The sequence below is a fragment of the Oncorhynchus nerka genome, linkage group LG3 (genome assembly GCF_034236695.1).
Source record: "Oncorhynchus nerka isolate Pitt River linkage group LG3, Oner_Uvic_2.0, whole genome shotgun sequence".
In the NCBI taxonomy this organism is placed as follows: Eukaryota; Metazoa; Chordata; class Actinopteri; order Salmoniformes; family Salmonidae; genus Oncorhynchus; species Oncorhynchus nerka.
Window position 1 is genome coordinate 66123766 of NC_088398.1, and position 19737 is coordinate 66143502.

The 19737-nt window shown below is 41.1% G+C and overlaps 1 protein-coding gene across 3 annotated transcripts; it reads right to left on the reverse strand.

Moving 5' to 3' along the window:
* Positions 1-179: 179 nt before the first annotated feature.
* nr1i2 (nuclear receptor subfamily 1, group I, member 2) lies at positions 180-18687 on the reverse strand. 3 transcript variants are annotated; one of them, XM_029644234.2, is made up of 9 exons: positions 18468-18687; positions 13197-13369; positions 11582-11712; positions 10055-10221; positions 9575-9960; positions 9343-9488; positions 3560-3676; positions 2822-2927; positions 180-2675 (listed from the first exon to the last, which is right to left on the reverse strand). In XM_029644234.2, the coding sequence occupies exons 2-9, from the start codon at positions 13361-13363 to the stop codon at positions 2528-2530; spliced, it is 1368 nt and encodes a 455-aa protein (XP_029500094.1). In that variant the 5' UTR covers positions 13364-13369; positions 18468-18687; the 3' UTR covers positions 180-2527. The 3 variants fall into 3 exon arrangements, with proteins under 3 accessions (XP_029500094.1, XP_029500093.1, XP_029500095.1); XM_029644233.2 differs by having other exon boundaries at positions 18339-18687; XM_029644235.2 differs by having other exon boundaries at positions 2587-2675; positions 2822-2890; positions 18339-18687.
* Between the last annotated feature and the right edge of the window lie 1050 nt (positions 18688-19737).

The following is a 19737-nucleotide window of genomic DNA, read 5'->3' on the forward strand; positions in this document are numbered from 1 at the left end:
GTTTTTTTTACCCAAAATACTAATATTCCAAATGACTCAAACCTCCTGTGGGACAGACTGAATGGTCTCCGGCCCATGGGCCGTATGTTGCCCAGCCCTGTTCTACATGGTTCTGTTATAGTCAAACTTAGATTCCTCTTGATCTGAGGGTTTGATAGAAGAGAGCACTTCAGCCATAATTTAAATGTATAACTTTTATTTTAACATACAAAAGAGCTTAAAATAACTGTCCAGTGTTTCCAGATTTCTATGAAATATGACCTATAATTAATTACAATGAGTGAAATAGTTTTCTTTCCCAAAAATGGTAATTACTTACGTTAAAAAGCATATTTTCTGTGTTGGAATGGAGTGGGCGTATACCGGTCATTCAGAAAGTGCATGTGAGTAGACTGCTGATAATATAACATTTCAGCAGACATTTTAATCGAAAGCGACTTACGTCATGCGTGCATACATTTTACATATGGGTGGCCCCAGCGGGAATCAAACCCACAACCCTTGTAAACACCATACTCTATTGACTGAGACACATAGGACCACCTCAAACAAACACTGTTTGAGATACAAGTTTGAGGTGGGTCGTTTGAAGTGTTTCTCTCCAATTTATGCTTTGTATAGGATGAGTCAACAACATTATTTGGGTATGACACATGAGTTAACAGAATATGAACTTTTAAAAAGTGAGATTTTCAGTTGAGACATGAAAATGCAAATGCATTCACCATTCTACTCAACTGTTTTCTGGATGAGTTACATACACATGCAAGGCCGATCATTCAGAGTTAGAGACAGCAGGTGCGTAGATGAGTGTTTTTTTTACAGATTATCATCCATTATCCAACCTGGTTGCAAAGTATTTCTTATTATTCTGTACATAAATCTGAGACTCTCCATTTAGTATGATATGTATTCATTTGTGGTTGTCCATCACCCATTTCGTATAATATGTTACAAATTAGAAAAACGTACAATGTGCTGCGGATTTGCATGCTGTACAATATGTTACGAATTCTAGGTAGATGGCTAACGTTAGCTAGCTGGCTAATATTAGCTAGACTAGGTGTTAGGGTTAAGGTTAAGTTTATGAGTTAGGTTAAAGGGTTAGGGGAAGGGTTAAGATTAGGGATAGGGGAAGGGTTAGCTAACATGCTAAGTAGTTGCATAGTAGCTAAAAAGTAGTAAGTAGTTGAAAGGTTGATAATTAGCTAAAATTGTCCGTGATGAGATTCGAACTCTCAACCTTTTGTTTTTGCCTGAAGTATCCATCTGTCTTATGCAACCATACCAAATGTAATCTATCATACTCATTTGAGTGTCCCGTATTTAATATGTTACATCTAGTCTACGAGACCAGGCTGCATTATCTGATGACGTCCATTGAAAAACTATTGTCTCAATCCATACATTTCAGACACCAAATCTTTGTGTGGCCGTACACTAATAGAAGGAGGAAAGCCTAAGGAATTGTAGACCTGAGCTCATGGGAGGTAGGACTAGTAGGTCAAAACAAAGTTCAAAGGTCATAAAGTTCTAGCCATGGAGGTCCTGTGTGTCTACTAGTGTTACAGCACACAGAAAGATAAATATTTAAGGCAGAAAACACCAACGACAACCACGACCCAACGCTCACACAGCCAAACACACGCCTGTACATGTCTAGAAAAAAAACAAGCAAACATTCACGTAACAAGGCAAAAACACAAATACACTAAAACACAGAATACAGGTACCTGCATCATTTGTAACGTTAACAATACATATAAGATGATGTATATCACATGTAGATTCTGATTGTACTGTTCTTTTCACCTGTGACATGTCTGTGATGAGGATAAATTGATATGTACAAGATTTATTTTGTCTCACACTTAAGGAGGCACTTGACCAGCTTTAGGAAATACATCAGCCAAAGAGTGTTTTTCACAGAAAACAAAATCACTCCTTAAACCTCTGTAGAACCATAGGGGACATCCCCTCGTTCAGTCCTGTATAAGATCATTTTGCATTAGTGCTTTAAAAACAATTGTCTGAGTCTCTGACAATCATTTTGCGTTGGCAATATGCATAATTGAATGATGAAAGAAAAAAACATACAAGCAAGCACACATTAAAAAACTACGTATAGCTCTTTTGATATATTTTGATATATTTTGAGAGGGAAAATGATTCAATCACCCCATAGGCAGTTTTACATGTCTCTGTTGAAGCCTGTCACAATTATTTAGGCATCCGTTCTGTATATCGGGCTGAGGAAAGTGGATTAACCTGTCTGAAAGTGATTTAGGTCCTTTTCTCAATTACATACTCCTTGCGTCCTTTCTTCTCGCCTCCTTCTCAAAACCCATAGGAAGAGAAGGTCGGAAGGGAGGGACCTCTGGCTCTTTCATCCAATGGGTTTTGAGAAGGAGTCGAGGAGAGAGGACACAAGGAGCATGTCATTGAGATTCTCCCTAGATGTCCTTGTTGAAACCTGACGGAAAGTGATTTAGGCATCCCTGCTGCTGCCTGTCTTGGTGTGTCTGTCTCAGGGGTCCTTGCTGACCACCTCCAGGATGAGTGGGTCAAATGAGTTGCCTGGCTGGATGTCCTGAATCTGCAGAACCTGTTTGGTATACTCCTCATTCATAGTCCTCATCTCCGTCAGACACGCCAGAATCTTAGGGTACAGCAGGCTGGGGGGACAGGGAGGACAGGGACAGGGGGACAAGAGAGACAGGTGATTTAGGGCCAAAGAGGTCACTATGAAGACAGTATTCCTAGGCACATTATCCAACGTCATGCCTTACGACAATGAAATTCAATATTTAGACAGACTCACTGTTTCTCAGGCTTGGCCCTCTTGGAGTCGATGTGGACCTTCAGCGCAATAGCCAGCTTCTCCTGCAGACTATCAATCACACCATGATTGATCACACCCGGACGATCTGCCAATCAGGACTCAACATTTTCAACCACATAAGCATTTGGGGAGCCAACTACCACTGTCTCACGAAGTCATTTAACACTAATTTCAACAGTCTTTCTTCAGAAGTGCAGATATATTTCAAGGTCTAATGTAGCTGTTTTTATCTCAATATCAAATAATTTATTGGTAACAATTAAGGACCATACTGTAATTGTTTTGAAATGAATGGTCAAAAAGAAACAAAAATAGCTTCTGGGTAAAGAGACATTTATCAAGCAGTACTTTTGCTAGGACTGTCTGGGAGTGGTCTGAGTGGGGAAGGGAAAACTGAAAACGAACTGTTATTGGCAGAAAGGTTTGAAGCTCTTTCTTATTGGTCTATTAACAAATGTATTGCCTGGTGATGTTACCAGGCAGGCCAAAACTCCATCCCACCAAAACCAGCTGAACATCTTCAAACAGCTCTTACACTATAAGGGCATTATCATTTTCACAATTTCACATTATTATTCCAATCTCATAGTGTGGAAATATAAAACACATGAATATCACGTTTTGACACCACTGGGCCTTTAAATGTATTGAAAGCAGGAAGAATGAAGCAAAGTCAGAGCGTGGTATGGAGTCTGTGTGTGTGTGGCTTAATGTTACCTGGAGAGAAGAGGGAGATGGCCTGCATGAGAACATACTCCACCTCCTGCAGCTGTAGGTTCCTCAGGGTGTAGTGGAACCGCATCAGAGGGTCCAACAGGTGGCGCTGAAACCCAGCTACAACAGAGATAGGGGGATGAGGGGAGGGAGTAAAAAGAGAGAGAGAGAGAGGGAGGGAGGGAGGGAGGGAGGGAGGGAAAAGAGAGGAAGATATGGGAATGGGTGGGAGTGAGGAGGGTGAGAGAGGGGAGAGGGAAGATAGAGGAGAGAGATGCGGTATAGAGAATTGAGAGGGTGTTGTGTCTAAGGAGATAGAGAAAAGTGTGGGGGATGGGGTAAAAGGGAGAGACGAGAGAGACAGGGTGATGAGGAGAGAGACAGGGTGATGAGGAGAGAGAGACAGGGTGATGACGAGAGAGAGACAGGGTGATGACGAGAGAGAGACAGGGTGATGAGGAGAGAGAGACAGGGTGATGACGAGAGAGAGACAGGGTGATGACGAGAGAGAGACAGGGTGATGAGGAGAGAGAGACAGGGTGATGACGAGAGAGAGACAGGGTGATGACAGACAGGGTGATGACGAGAGAGAGACAGGGTGATGACGAGAGAGAGACAGGGTGATGACGAGAGAGAGACAGGGTGATAACGAGAGAGAGACAGGGTGATGATGATCGTCTACAGTCATGTGATGTGATAAAGGAACTAAATAAATCTAATAACCCTCACCTACAGGGAAAACAACAGGGAACAGTGTTTTATACCAACATCCATTAACAGCTAGGTCAAGGACAAGTCTACACGGAACCATAGAAACATCCAGTAATAACAGCACCACACACTGAAATGAAAGTTGACCATTGTGTAACCTCACCAGGCTGTTCATCTACCTTGATTATATCTACTATCTATCTGACACTACTTATTTGATTACATGAGAAACCTTCATCACATTATCCTGACAGTATCCTTACTCTGACAGTTACAAGGGGTCACTGATTGGCCAATTATTTCCTTTCAAGTGGACACCACTTTTCCAGATTGTGAAACATAAGATATCATACAGCTGCTCCTCCAGCTGGTCATCAATGGCAACGGTAACAGGAAAGCCTGGTGCCCTAATCACAGCATTCTATCTATAATGTAACAATGGTTCTTTTGACCAATCAGATCAGATATTTTGCAAATAATTGGGCAATATATCAGAATTTGGCTGCCTGTGTAAACACAGCCACAGAGACATAAACAAACAGATGGGCAACACCTGTTGAAATGGGAGGGGCTCATTAAGGTCCCCTAGGGATTAGTGAAAAGAAAACATAAAGCTCTTATATTCTTATTACCAGCTTTTATTAGCGACGGCTATAAATTAGCAGCAGCAATGAGGCTGCTAGTCAGGTGAGTAACGATCTGGCTCCATGTAGCTTCGTCAGTTGTAGAGCTCAGAGACTAGTCTCTATTGAACAATGACTACCAGTGCTGGTAAACTGTGGCCTGGGTGGGCCAGTCAGCCTAATGATAAACAATTGTAGACAGACAAAAATTTGATTCAAGTACAAGATATTGGGATTGAATCCACTTCAACGGAAAGCAGACACAGCAGAAGCTGTGAATGCCTGAGTCCAATTTGAGCTTCATCTAGTTACAACACTAGTTGGTAATAAGAACGGGTTTAGGCACATTCTGATTCGAACAGCAGCATTCATAGAAAGTATGTCAACTCTGTCATGCAACTGTCTGTCTCTCTGACCCCATTAGCATTACATCTGGTATTAACATACAGTTCATCCTGGGATCCACATGAACATATTCATATTCTGGATATAATGCACAATGTGGATTAGCCAACAGTAGTTCACTTTATAGGCAAAAGTGCGATTTGATTTTCCTTCTACAGTTACTATATCCTCACGATGTAGATTACAATGTGTAAAGAGCATTACTACTTTGTGTGTGTGTGTGTGTGTGTGTGTGTGTGTGATACATCACCCCGATTAACCGGTGCCCCCGCACATTGGCAACCTGGACTGTTTGAATTGTGTCCCTCCCCCCGCCAACCTCTTTTACGCTCTGTTTGTCATCTATGCATAGTCACTTTAACTATACCTACATGTACATATTACCTCAATTCCCCCGACTAACTGGTGCCCCCGTACATTGACTCTGTACAGGTACAAACTGTATGCCGGGAGAACGCTACCTGCCTGAATGCATGGTGCAAACTGTAAAGTTTGGTGGAGGAGGAATAATGATATATATATAATAGTTTTTCTGTAGCTGCATATAAAACAGGACTATGATAGCTATGACTTCCATAAACAAAATAGATTTGTTGAGGACTGAAAAAAGCCAAAGGTCGTGTCCAGGGCCAGATTTATTTTTAAATGGCCCTGGAGATCTCACCTTTTTACCACAGCAGCAGTTAGCTCTCATCTCGCCTCGGCACTGCTTCAAACAGGTGAAGCAACTGCACATCTAGCTAATCTCCTTCCCTAACCCCTCTTGTCTTGATTCTACAGGGAGCTCGCCTGTTCTTCTCAAAATATTATTAGCAAGCTAGCTAACATTAGCCAATTTGAGAAGCTCAGCTTGCTAACATTCAAAGCCAACCAACTACACACCACATATACATAGAGCAAATCATTATTTTCTAAACTGTTAGTCTCAACCAAATAACAAGTAGATAGCTAGACTAATTCCTCTGTTACACAACGTAAGAACCACTAGATACAGGCTAGCCAGACCGGAACCCTGTGAAACGTGAAAGCACGTTCAAGAAGGATAACACCTCACCTGATTGGTCAGAATAATCCCTGTCTACAAGAGCTTGTGTTTTTCTCTGCTGCTTGCTCGCAGAATTGTTTTTTACAACTACAAAACTATTGGCAGAGGTTAGTCGCTAAATTAGTGGCAGTCATTCAAACAGCACTTTCGTGCGTTTTGCAAGCAGCTCTTCACAGTGCTTCAAGCATTGCGCTGTTTATGACTTCAGGTCTATCAACTCCCGAGATTAGGATGGTGTAACCGATGTGAAATGGCTAGCTAGTTAGCGGGATGCGCGCTAATAGCGTTTCAAACGTCACTCGCTCTAAGACTTGGAGTAGTTGTTCCCCTTGCTCTGCATGGATAACGCTGCTTCGATGGTGGCTCTTGTCGTTGTGTTGCTGTTTCGAGCCCAGGTAGGAGCGAGGAGAGGGATGGAAGCTATACTGTTACACTGGCAATACTAAAGTGCCTATAAGAACAACTTATTGCGTCGAGCCATCCCGGATCCGGGATCGTGACTACAGCCTCCAGCCCATTACCATAACGCAACGTTAACTATTCATGAAAATCGCAAATGAAATGAAATCAATATGCTCAAGCTTAGCCTTTTGTTAACAACACTGTCATCTCAGATTTTCAAAATATGCTTCTCAACCATAGCAAAACAAGCTTTTGTGTAACAGTATTGATAGCTAGCGTAGCATTTAGCGTTAGCATTCAGCAGGCAACATTTTCACAAAAACCAGAAAAGCATTCAAATAAAATCATTTACCTTTGAAGAACTTCGGATGTTTTCAATGAGGAGACTCTCAGATAGAAAATGTTCAGTTTTTCCTGAAAGATTATTAGTTTAGGAGAAATCGCTGTGTTTTCTGCGTCACGTTTGGCTACCAAAAAAAAACGAAAATTAAGTCATCAAAACGCCAAACTTTTTTGCCCAAATTAACTCCATAATATCGACTGAAACATGGTAAACGTTGTTTAGAATCAATCCTCAAGGTGTTTTTCACATATCTCTTCGATGATATATCGTTCGTGGAAGTCTCCTCTCTCCCCTGAATCACATGGATGAATGCGTGCAGCTTGGAGATTACGCACCAATTTCGACAAAAGGACACCGGGCGGACACCTGGTAAATGTAGTCTCTTATGGCCAATCTTCCAATGATATGCCTACAAATACGTCACAATGCTGCAGACACCTTGGGCAAACGGCAGAAAGCGTAGGCTCATTCAGGGCACATTCACAGCCATATAAGGAGACAATGGAAAACAGAGCCTCAAAAATTCTGCTCATTTCCTGTTTGAAGTTTCATCTTGGTTTCGCCTGTAGCATCAGTTCTGTGGCACTCACAGATAATATCTTTGCAGTTTTGGAAACGTCAGAGTGTTTTCCTTCCAAAGCTGTCAATTATATGCATAGTCGAGCATCTTTTTGTGACAAAATATTGCTCTTAAAACGGGCACATTTTTTTTATCCAATAATGAAATAGCGCCCCCATAGCTTCAACAGGATAAGAACATTCAATAGTCAAAGGTTAATGAAATACAAATCGTATAGAGAGAAATAGTCCTATAATTCCTATAATAACTACAACCTAAAATGTCTTTCCTGAATATTGAAGACTCGTGTTAATAGGAACCACCAGCTTTCATATGTTCTCATGTTCTGAGCAAGGAACCTAAACGTTAGCTTTCTTACATGGCACATATTGCACTTTTACTTTCTTCTCCAACACTTTGTTTTTGCATTATTTAAACCAAATTGAACATGTTTCATTATTTATTTGAGGCTAAATTGATTTTATTGATGCATTATACTGTATTAAGTTAAAATAAGTGTTCATTCAGTATTGTTGTAATTGTCATTATTACAAATAAGAATACAAATAAATCGGGCGATTAATCGGCATCGGCTTTTTTTGGTCCTCCAATAATCGATATTGGCGTTGAAAAATCATAATCGGTCGACCTCTACCAGAGGTAACTAGACCTGCTGACACACCTCCCTCTCCCTCTCCTCCACCTCCCACCAGAGATAACTAAACCTGCTGACACACCTCCCTCTCCCTCTCCTCCACCTCCCACCAGAGATAACTAAACCTGCTGACACACCTCCCTCTACCTCTCCTCCACCTCCCACCAGAGATAACTAAACCTGCTGACACACCTCCCTCTCCCTCTCCTCCACCTCCCACCAGAGATCACTAAACCTGCTGACACACCTCCCTCTCCTCCACCTCCCACCAGAGATAACTAAACCTGCTGACACACCTCCCTCTACCTCTCCTCCACCTCCCACCAGAGATAACTAAACCTGCTGACACACCTCCCTCTCCCTCTCCTCCACCTCCCACCAGAGATAACTAAACCTGCTGACACACCTCCCTCTCCCTCTCCTCTAACTCCCACCAGAGATAACTAAACCTGCTGACACACCTCCCTCTCCCTCTCCTCCCACCAGAGATAACTAAACCTGCTGACACACCTCCCTCTCCTCCAACTCCCACCAGAGATAACTAAACCTGCTGACACACCTCCCTCTCCCTCTCCTCCACCTCCCACCAGAGATAACTAAACCTGCTGACACACCTCCCTCTCCCTCTCCTCCAACTCCCACCAGAGATAACTAAACCTGCTGACACACCTCCCTCTCCCTCTCCTCCACCACCTCCCACCAGAGATAACTAAACCTGCTGACACACCTCCCTCTCCTCCAACTCCCACCAGAGATAACTAAACCTGCTGACACACCTCCCTCTCCTCCACCTCCTCTATTCTCCTCGTACCTGCATATCCACCATATCCACCTCTTCTCCTCCTTCTAGTTAGAGAGGTTCCATAGTGAGCCCCGTACAGCTAATTAACCTGCAGTAAGTCACCCCTCTCAGCCATGAACTGTGTGACTAGTTTATAATGGGCCTTCAATGCAGGACATTCTACCACTTGGCGCTCCGTATTCAGCATGGCTATGTATGCTATGTATGTAAGTGTGGCTATGTAGTATGAAGGTTCACTCACCCCGGACAGCGTCGTCCATGCAGTACGTCAGGGGACCACACTCCCAGATGCCCGTCTTGACATTGAACATCATGTTGAAGCGGATCTGCATCATCTCAAACATGGCCCCCTTCAACAGAGAGATCTGGTCGTCTATGGCCAGGGCCCTGTCAGACACACCCACACACACCCTCACAGGTAAGAGAGCGATAGAGAGAAGGGGGGACATACACAAATATGCAAACACACACACCTGAAGGAGGGGAGTCCTTTGGCAAAGTTGATGATGTTTTGGATCATGTAGGTGGTGAGGTCAGCTATGTGGGGCAGAGTGGTGAAAACCGTATTCTTCCCCCCATCACTCCTGTCCTCCTTCTTCTCCTTCTCCTCCTCCTTCTTCTCCTCCATGTTGGTGGTAAGGTCAGCTACATCGGGCAGAGTGGTGAAAACCGTATTCTTCCCTCCATCATTCCTGTCCTTCTCCTCATCCTCTAAAGAACAGGAGGAAGAGGAGAAGCTGGTGGAGGTGGATGTGGAGTAAGATGATGACAAGTTATCCATTCTTCTAGTCTGTTTTACACTTTGCCCACTGGCAGTCTGGTTCCACACAGACATGGGGTTGAGGTCTCTGTCGATGGGCTGAAACAGACACAAACTCAATCAGATATCATCCACCCAATATGCAACACAGGACACAAAACAAAAATGCACACACACACACACACACACACACCCTGAACTGGAAGTGGGAAAAGGTGATGTCGAAGGTCTTTTCATGGGCGTTGAACAGTTCCTGTATGACAGCTTCCTGTTGTGGCGAGAGGACCGGGGGCTGTTCAACCATCCTGTTCCTCCTGATCTGACTCCTCCTCTTCTCCACAGCCTCTTTTGACATGATCACTATGGCAACAGAGACAAACGCTTTGCCACCACGGCAGACCTGGGTTCAAATACTATTTCACTTACTTTTACCTACATTTTTAAGTTCGAAGAAGAAGTTTAATATATTGGAATACTAAGTATATAAAAAACATTAAGAACACCTGCTCTTTCCATGACATAGACTGACCAGGTGAATCCAGGTGAAAGCTATGATCTTGTCACACCCTGACCGTAGATTGCTTTGTATGTTTCTATTTTTAGTTTTGTTAGGGTGTGATGTGGGTGGGTATTCTATGTTGTAGGTCTAGGTTTTCTTTTTCTATGTGTTTGGCCTGGTATGGTTCTCAATCAGAGGCAGCTGTCTATCGTTGTCTCTGATTGAGAGCCATACTTAGGTAGCCTGTTTTCCCATTTTGGTTGTGGGTGATTGTTTTCTGTCTCTATCTCTGTACCGGACAGAACTGTATCGTTTGTTATTTTTGTTCTAGTGTTCAGTGTATTAAAAGATCATGAACACGTACCACGCTGCACCTTGGTCCTCTCCTTCTTCCACCTACCATGATCGTTACAGATCTCTTATTGATGTCACTTGTTAAATCCACATCAAATCAGTGTAGATGAAGGGGAGGAGACAGGTTATAAAAGGATTGACAATTGCGACATGGATTGTGTATGTATGCCATACAGAGAGTGATTGGGCAAGACACAAAATGTAAAAGCCTTTGAACAGGGTATGGTAGTAGATGCCAGGCACACCGGTTTCTGTCAAGAACTTCAAGGCTGCTGGGTTTTTCAAGCTCAACAGTTTCCCGTGTGTATAAAGATTGGTCCACCACCTCAAATGGACATAGAGCCAACTTGCCACAACTGTGGGAATCATTGGAGTCAACATGGGCCAGGATCCCTATGGAACGCTTTCGACACCTTGTAGAGTCCACGCCCGACAAATTGACGCTGTTCTGAGGACAAAATATTAGGAAGGTGTTCCTAAAGTTGTGTACACACAGTATATATGGAAATACACTTGGAATGTATTGGCATGTATTTGAACACAAATATTGAAATACTCCATGCATTTGAACCCTGGTCTGATTGGTCCTAGGGTTATTTGAAATAATGTATTTGGAAGTACATCTTAGAAAATATTTTCAAATAGCAGCCTATTTATAGGAAATTATTAGAAAATATGTTCAAATACTTGTAGTAGAAGTAGTTGATTCAGCATTGCATTATTTGAAAATACTCAAATACAAAGAATAGGAGTATTTAAATAACACGTATTTGAACCCAGGTCTGCATGTCACTACAGAAAGATTAAAAAGCCAACGGTAACCCAGTGTATGGGCGTAAGTGTGTTTGTGTTAGTGTGTGAACTCACACTCTTTCAGCATGCCTATGGACTGGCATTTGTGGAGTCGACAGGCCTGGCACTGGCGGCGGTTGTTCTTGGTGATGACACAGACACCCTGCCGCGGGCAGCAGAACTTAGTGGGGTGCTTCATGGCACGCCTGGCACAACATCAGAGGCACATGATACACATACTATAAATATACTGTAAATATACTAAATATACTATACTGTATGTGGAAGAGGTGAGTTTCAGCCACAGATTTAAACATAATTCCTATCAGGTTTCAGGTATGACCTAGATGCAGACAGTGTTGAAGAAACAACAGTTTATTTCTAGTACAGGGCCAGGCAAACGACAGATCAAAGGCAGGCAGAGGTCAGTAATCCAGAGAGGGTGCAAAAGGTCCAGAACGGCAGGCAGTCTCAGGGTCAGGGCAGGCAGGGGTCAATAATCCAGTGAGGTGGGGCAAGGTATAGAATGGCAGGCAGGCAGGCTCAGGGTCAGGGCAGGCAGAACAGTCAAAACCGGGAAGGACTAGAAAACAGGCGCAGGGGAACAAACTCTGGTAGATTTTACAAAATGAACTGGCAACAGACAAACAGAGAACACAGGTGTAAATACACAGGGGATAATGGGGAAGATGAGCGACACCTGGAGGAGGGTGGAGACAAGCACAAAGACAGCTGAAACAGATCAGGGTGTGACAATTACATGGACTCAGTTATTATCTTAACTATGCTTTTTAAGAAAATTCATGTGCGTGCGTGTTTATAAGAGAGAGATCGTGTGTGTGTTTTAATGAGCTAATTTGATGTCTGCTTATCTTCATCGCCAATGAATACCACTGATAGACATGCCTATTTACCGCTAATGAGGACTTGGAGCATACAGAATACAGAGCTCAGATAGCCAGCCCATAGAGAGTCTCAAACAAGCAACACTGCCCAGCAACAAAGAGCAATCATGTCAACCAGCAACAAAGAGAGTATATATGGAGTGAGTCAGAGTAGTATACAGATCCAAATGTGGAAAATGCAAGGAAATGCAAAGGCACAGAGAAGGTTTAAAGGTGCACTCTGCAGAAATCGCTCCGCCATTTCTCGGTTGTTAGAATTCTAGTAGTACGCCTAATTTCAGTTTATGTGACAAAACAAGCAGGTATAGTGTAGAGAATCATTGTACCATCTAAACCGCTGTGAAATATATTTTCCATAACCAAACATATTGTATTTTGAGCTATTTGAAGTTGGTGTACAAAACCAAAAGTAAATGTGCAAAAACAAAACATTTTAACAACATCTTAGACTTGCTTTCGATGAGAATGACAGATCTATAACTCACATTTCTATGTGAATTTTGTCAGGTCGCCCAAAAAGGTACATATTGCAGCTTTAAAAGAGCTCTAAAAGTTTGTAATTTCCACTTTAAAATGTCAGACTAGATTTCCCAAATGAAAACTATATCAACCATTAATTATATTCCACATAATTCCGGAGATGTATCTACTGCTCTCACCTGTGAGAACCTATTGGCCACAATGTATTAACCACTTGATTTGTAAAACACAAACATTCTCAAACACTCACTTCCTTGTTTATGCTAACACAGCACTGAATTATTGAGTGTGTCTGTTTCACTTACCTGAAGAATCCCTTGCAGCCCTCACATGTCATGGCATTGAAGTGATAGCCTGTAGCCCGATCTCCACACACCTGACACACCTTGGGCTCCCCATCATCTTCCTCCTCCTCTTCCTCCTCTGTAGAGGTCTGGGAAGGGGGCCAGTCGCTGAGGTTCTCCTTACTCATTCTGACCTGAGGGAGGTGTTATAACAGAGCCCTCAGCAATGGTACTAATGACAATGGAATAGATTTGATACACTACTGCTAATAAATCCTATCCAATCTATTCCAATTAGACCAACTACTGACTATTCAATTTGAGAGGAATATCATTTTTAAGTAATTGAAGTAAACATTTTTTTCAAATATTCAATTTCAGGTAAACATCACAGTCTTATCAGGTCAAAACAGATCAACATTTCTATTATAAGAGCTTTGGTGTGATCTTATTTACAAATTTAAGGGTCAGTCGGTTTATCTAAATATAGCAGTCATTAGATCTATGATGGAAAATAAAATTGTCTCCTGCTTCTTAGAAGGTCAGGCAGTAAACAGGTGGTTCATGGGTTTCTGTCTTGAAAGAGTCTGTCCTACATGTCTGTTACATAATGTTCTGAATTATATATAATAATAGAATGAACAGACATGCACTTCTCTGTCAGTTCTATAGAATGCATTTCTATTAATTGCAGCATGCAGAACAGGGACACAGCTTCACATTAGATGGGGCAAATTAACAATTACACAAAACCAATCATTTAATAAACTGAAAGTCACATCAAAATCAGACAGACTGACAATACGTCTAAATGTCTAAAGAAAACTGAACATTTGAAATCAACTATCAATCAAACTGGAGATAACTAATCCATCTACTGACCCTGTCAAAAAATACACAGCTGACAGCTACTGAAACCAACACAATCCCAGTCCCACACAATACCTTTGTAATTGGGTCTTTAGTTTGGGCCTTTTTGTATTTTTACTTTACGTACATATTTATGTTTCGTCACCATCTGAACACATCTGTTTGGACTGACCGACCAAGTGGTCAAGACGGAGCTGGCCCTGGACCTAAGTTAAGGTGGCTGTCTCCTGGGCACACATTCAACACCTAGTGATCACACACACTTACTTCCCACATTTATGCACACATCAAATCAGGTTACATACAGTTGAAGTCGGAAGTTTACATACACTGAGGTTGGAGTCATTAAAACTTGTTTTTTATCCACTTGACAAATTTCTTGTTAACAAACTATAGTTTTGGCAAGTCGGTTAGGATATCTACTTTGTGCATCTGTAACAGTATAACTTTAGACCGTCCCCTCGCCCATACCCGGGCGCGAACCAGGGACCCTCTGCACACATCAACAACAGTCACCCTCGAAGCATCGTTACCCATCGCTCCACAAAAGCCGCAGCCCTTGCAGAGCAAGGGGAACCACTACTTCAAGGTCTCAGAGCAAGTGACGTCACCGATTGAAACACTATTTACACATGACACAAGTAATTTTTCACATGACACAAGTAATTTTTCCAACAATTGTTTACAGACAGATTATTTCACTTATAATTCACTGTATCACAATTCCAGTGGGTCAGACGTTTACATACATTTAGTTGACTGTGCCTTTAAACATCTGTGAAAATTCTAAAAATGATGTCATGGCTTTAGAAGCTTCTGATAGGCTAATAGACATAATTTGAGTCAATAGGAGGTGTACCTGTGGATGTATTTCAAGGCCTACCTTCAAACTCAGTGCCTCTTTGCTTGACATCATGGGGAAATCAAAAGAAATCAGCCAAGACCTCAGAAAAAAAATGTGGACCTCCACAAGTCTGGTTCATCCTTGGGAGCAATTTCCAAATGCCTGATGGTAGCACGTAAGTATAAAAAAATGCAAATCAATCCCAGAACTACATCAAAGGACCTTGTGGAGATGCTGGAGAAAACCGGTACAAAATATTATATATTCACAGTAAAACGAGTCCTACATCTACACAACCTGAAAGGCCGCTCAGCAAGAAAGAAGCAACTGCTCCAAAACCGCTATAAAAAAGCCAGACTATGGTTTGCAACTGCACATGGGGACAAAGATTGTACTTTTTGGAGAAATGTCCTCTGTTCTGATGAAACAAAAATAGAACTGTTTGGCCATAATGACCCTCGTTATGTTTGGAGGAAAAAGGAGGAGGCTTGCAAGCCGAAGAACAACATCATAACCGTGAAACACAGGGGTGGCAGCATCATGTTGTGGGGGTGCTTTGCTGCAGGAGGGACTGGTGCACTTCACAAAATAGATGGCATCACGAAGGAGGAAAATTATGTGGATATATTGAAGCAATATCTCAAGACATCAGTCAGGAAGTTAAAGCTTGGTCGCAAATGGGTCTTCCAAATGGACAATGACCCCAAGCATTTTTCCAAAGTTGTTGCAAAATGGCTTAAGGCCAACAAAGTCAAAGTATTGGAGTGGCCATCATAAAGCCCTGACCTCAATCCTATAGAATATTTTTGGCCAGTACTGAAAAAGTGTGTGCGAGCAAGGAGGCCTACAAACCTGACTCAGTTACACCAGCTCTGTCAGGAGGTATGGGCCAAAATTCACCCAACTTATTGTGGGAAGCTTGTGGAAGACTACCCAAAACATTTAACCCAAGTTAAACAATGTAAAGGCAATGCTACCAAATACTAATTGTGTATGTAGACTTCTGACCCACTGGGAATGTGATGAAAGAAATAAAAGCTGAAATAAATAATTATCTCTACTATTATTCTGACATTTAACATTCTTAAAATAAAGTGGTGATCCTAACTGACCTAAGACAGGGAAATGGTACTCAGATTAAATGTCAGGAATTGTGAAAACTGAGTTAAAATGTATTTGGCTAAGGTGTATGTAAACTGTACCATGTAGCTAGGCCTACAACCCCTAGCCATAAGGAGAGAAGAAAAATCAATAGGCTAGTTATTGGTTTTGTAACAACACACACATGTACACACAGTCAAATTCAGACAAACACACAACAGCAGTGGGAAGGTCAAAGATATATGTAGAGAAAGTGTTTTTATTTTAATTTCACCAGATTATGTTTTTCTTCTGATTCAGTTCTCTTCCTTCTCAATCTCGCTCATAGTTGTTGTCCGAAGGACAGAGAGCTCCAATGTCAGGCAAAATTAAGAGCTGGAGAGATGGAGAAAAACTCACTCTTTGCATGAGAGTACCTATATGTTGCACCACGGATGACTCTCTGACACAGAATTATTTTATTGCTTTGTAACAAAACTGTAATAGCAATATATTAGGGAATGTAATGACAAGTAATTGATATTGTGTAATAACCTGAGGTTAATGACATTATGTTGGTGTCCAGTGTGTGTGTGGGTGAGTGAGTGAGTGCGAGAAACAGAGATTGAAGTGGGGTACACTTGGTTTCAGAGCATTTTGTAATATTCTGTATGTAAATTCAATGTGTTACATTTTGTATGGTATCGTTGGGTTCTGAGAATAGGAAATATACTTGTTCATGTCACTGAGGGAGAGAGGGTAATGTATAATGTTTCATTGTGTCAGGATATGTTATTGTTAGCCAGGGATCAGGGATCCTCTGGGAGGAGAAGAGACACAGTCTGGTACCAGTCACCATGACAGCTGTGAGTTGGGGTGGAGTGAACACTTTGGGGCAGAGGTCAGGTCAGATGAAGTGAGGAAGAACAGATATCACTAGAGTTTCTGTCTAGCAACAGAGATGCATTGGCTGTACAGATGTGTAGGAGACTCAGCATAGGAGAAATGGTTAAATACTAGTGCTCGTGTGAATATGTTTTCGTTGATTCAGCTGTTCGATCCTTTGGGAAGAATAAACTGAGTTCTTACTATTATAATTAGAACCTAACAGTAAGTATTAATTTGTCCATTACCCATTTCGTATCATATGTTACAAATTAAAATTCGTATTATATGTTACGAATTTGCAAAATGTGTTATGAATTTGCCAAATGTATGATATGTTAGGTTAAAGGGTTTAGGTAAGGGTTAACTAAAAGAGTTAAGGTTAGGGGAAGGGTTAGCTTAAAGGGTTAAGATTAGGTTTAGCTAACATATTAAGTAGTTTCAAAGCAGATAAAAAGTAGTAGCTAATTAGCTGAAATGCTAAAGTTGTCTGTGTGAGATTTGAACTCGTAACCTTTAGGTTGCTAGACGTTCGGATTATACGCCTAGCCATCCACCTCGAACAACCCCCCCACCTCGAACAACCATACATTTTACATTAAGTAACCATCTGTCTTACGTAACCATGCCAAACGTAACATATCATACTAATTTGGGTATTGAGGATTTAAGTTTACTATGTTACGTCTAGTCTATGAGACCAGGTTGGTGGGGGTGGTCTGCTCAAGACCTTCTGCCAATCACAACCCTTTTAGTGCCTTTGTTTAATGTACTTTAATTACATAGTACCATTACCAACACATTATGGGGACAGGTCACTCAAAGAGTGTAATTTAACTTTCACTGGTTCTCTACTTGGCCTTCAGTGCTCTCCCTATCTAGGACTTCATTCATGTTGAAAAATGTCAGTGTGCCACCTTGTGATATGAATAAAATTACATGTAGACAGGAAATAAATTAGTGTTCTGAATAACAGTACACACACAGAGAGAGACATAGAGAGAGAGAGAGAGAACAGCAACTGGAATCTGGACTCGTAATCCAGGTCCTACCATTGTGAGAATAACAATGGTATAACTATGACACAATTGCCACACACACACAGATACAAAGACAAAGCACATGTGCGTACACACACACACTTCTATGCCAAGGCTCGGGTCCAAAGTTCTGTGTAAACGTTTGAAACAGTTCTCTGAACAGAGACAAGCAGGTGGTTTGGCAGCCTACGGTACTTTGGCATGAACACTGATTGCAGTGACACAAAATAGTCCACTTCACAAACGTAGCAATAGCCAAAACCTTGCATTTTACCAGTGAATGAATGTTGCAAAAAATATGACAATTATTACTGCAGCCGTGAGCGATCCAAGCAGTGAATTTCACTACAAAGAATCCTGTGTATACACGGAGTAGAGCACGACCCTATCCTACGGTTTTTCTTTTTAGAGGCAACATAAAGCATGAAAGACTGATTTACTTACAAAGACATTACAGCACTAATATCATAATCCCCGGGTCTTGGAAGGCGACTTCCCGTGGGCCATGACTACTTTGAAGAAAACATTGTAGCTGCGACTTTCAAGTGAAAGTGTTTATCAAGAATCACTCACTGAGAAGCTCACTCCTCCCCACCAAAGATTCCCTCGTCTCCACGCTCCCACTCACTTCCTGGTTACGCTCTAGGTTGAAGATGACAATAATAATTTTTTAAACCTAGGTTTAATTGACATTAACGCCTCAAAAGTTGAATACAACAAAAGCACTGTATTAGTAATTCAGGTTTATTAGTTATGCTGTCTACAGTATCAAGGCTAAATGCCGAGCTCTCGCAACATGAGACGGACTGATTTCTCAGCCAATGGCCTATCCACATGCAGGCTTTCCCACACACTATACTCGTGATAGGAGGATGACGTGTTGTACATATGTAGAATCACCCTGTTGCAGGAGAAATTTCCTGCAAAACAGGATATTTTAAACCTGTAGTGTATTTGAAGTTTAATAGTCTTCTGAAGATTGTAATTTCCGCTTTGAAATTTCAGTCTTGATTTTCATTCACCCCTACAAACATGTCCATTAATTATAATCCACATAATATTTCACATTTCCTTTTTTGCAGGATTAAATCCCTGCTGTAGCAAACTGGCTCGAATTAAGATCCTACATCTGTAGTAGCCTGTAATAGTAACTGTAGTAACACGACCTATACAAGAAAGATCGTGTAGACCCATGAAATCTCAGAATGTATAGAATTCGAATCAATTCACTTCAATTTCAAGCACAGCACGAGAAAAACAAGCCAACCCCAATGATCTGCTGAGCTGCCTGGAGGTTATTTAAAAACATTTTTTATTTATTATTATTATTCATAATACAAAATGATCAACCATTTACATCACTACATCAAACGTCTAACAAAACTAAACACAGGTATAAACATGAAAATACTAAATACATACAATATATATATATATATATATATATTAATAATAATAAATAAATACAATTTGGGTGCAATTGTATTCACTGTATCTCATTAATGATTTAGGAAGACGTTATTCTTAGTGTTATTCATTCATAATGTCTTAACAAGATGATTCAATTCAATCAAAAATCATTTTAATATTGGTATGGAATTATGGAATTGTTGTTTGTGTATAAAGTTTTTGGCAACAATAAATAAAAACAATCACAATCATTTCAATGGTCTTGTTATCATTGCAATATTAATATACTATTATACTATATCCTTCATGTCAAAAACATGGGTAGTGTTCAAAATGGTAAATAAGTATTCTGCAGGGTTTTCACAAATTTCTAACACAAATGTACATTCATAGATCAAGTGAGTCAGATTTTCACCTTTTTCACAAAAAAATG

Excerpts from the sequence above, each read along its gene's own strand:
- nr1i2 (XM_029644234.2), bottom strand. The coding sequence starts at position 13,363 with ATGAGTAAGGAGAACCTCAGCGACTGGCCCCCTTCCCAGACCTCTACA. Across the intron at positions 10,222-11,581 it reads CATAGGCATGCTGAAAGAGT|TGATCATGTCAAAAGAGGCT; the intron begins GTGAGTTCACAC and ends CTGTTGCCATAG. Across the intron at positions 2,676-2,821 it reads AGGGCCAAGCCTGAGAAACA|CCTGCTGTACCCTAAGATTC; the intron begins GTGAGTCTGTCT and ends CTGTCCCCCCAG.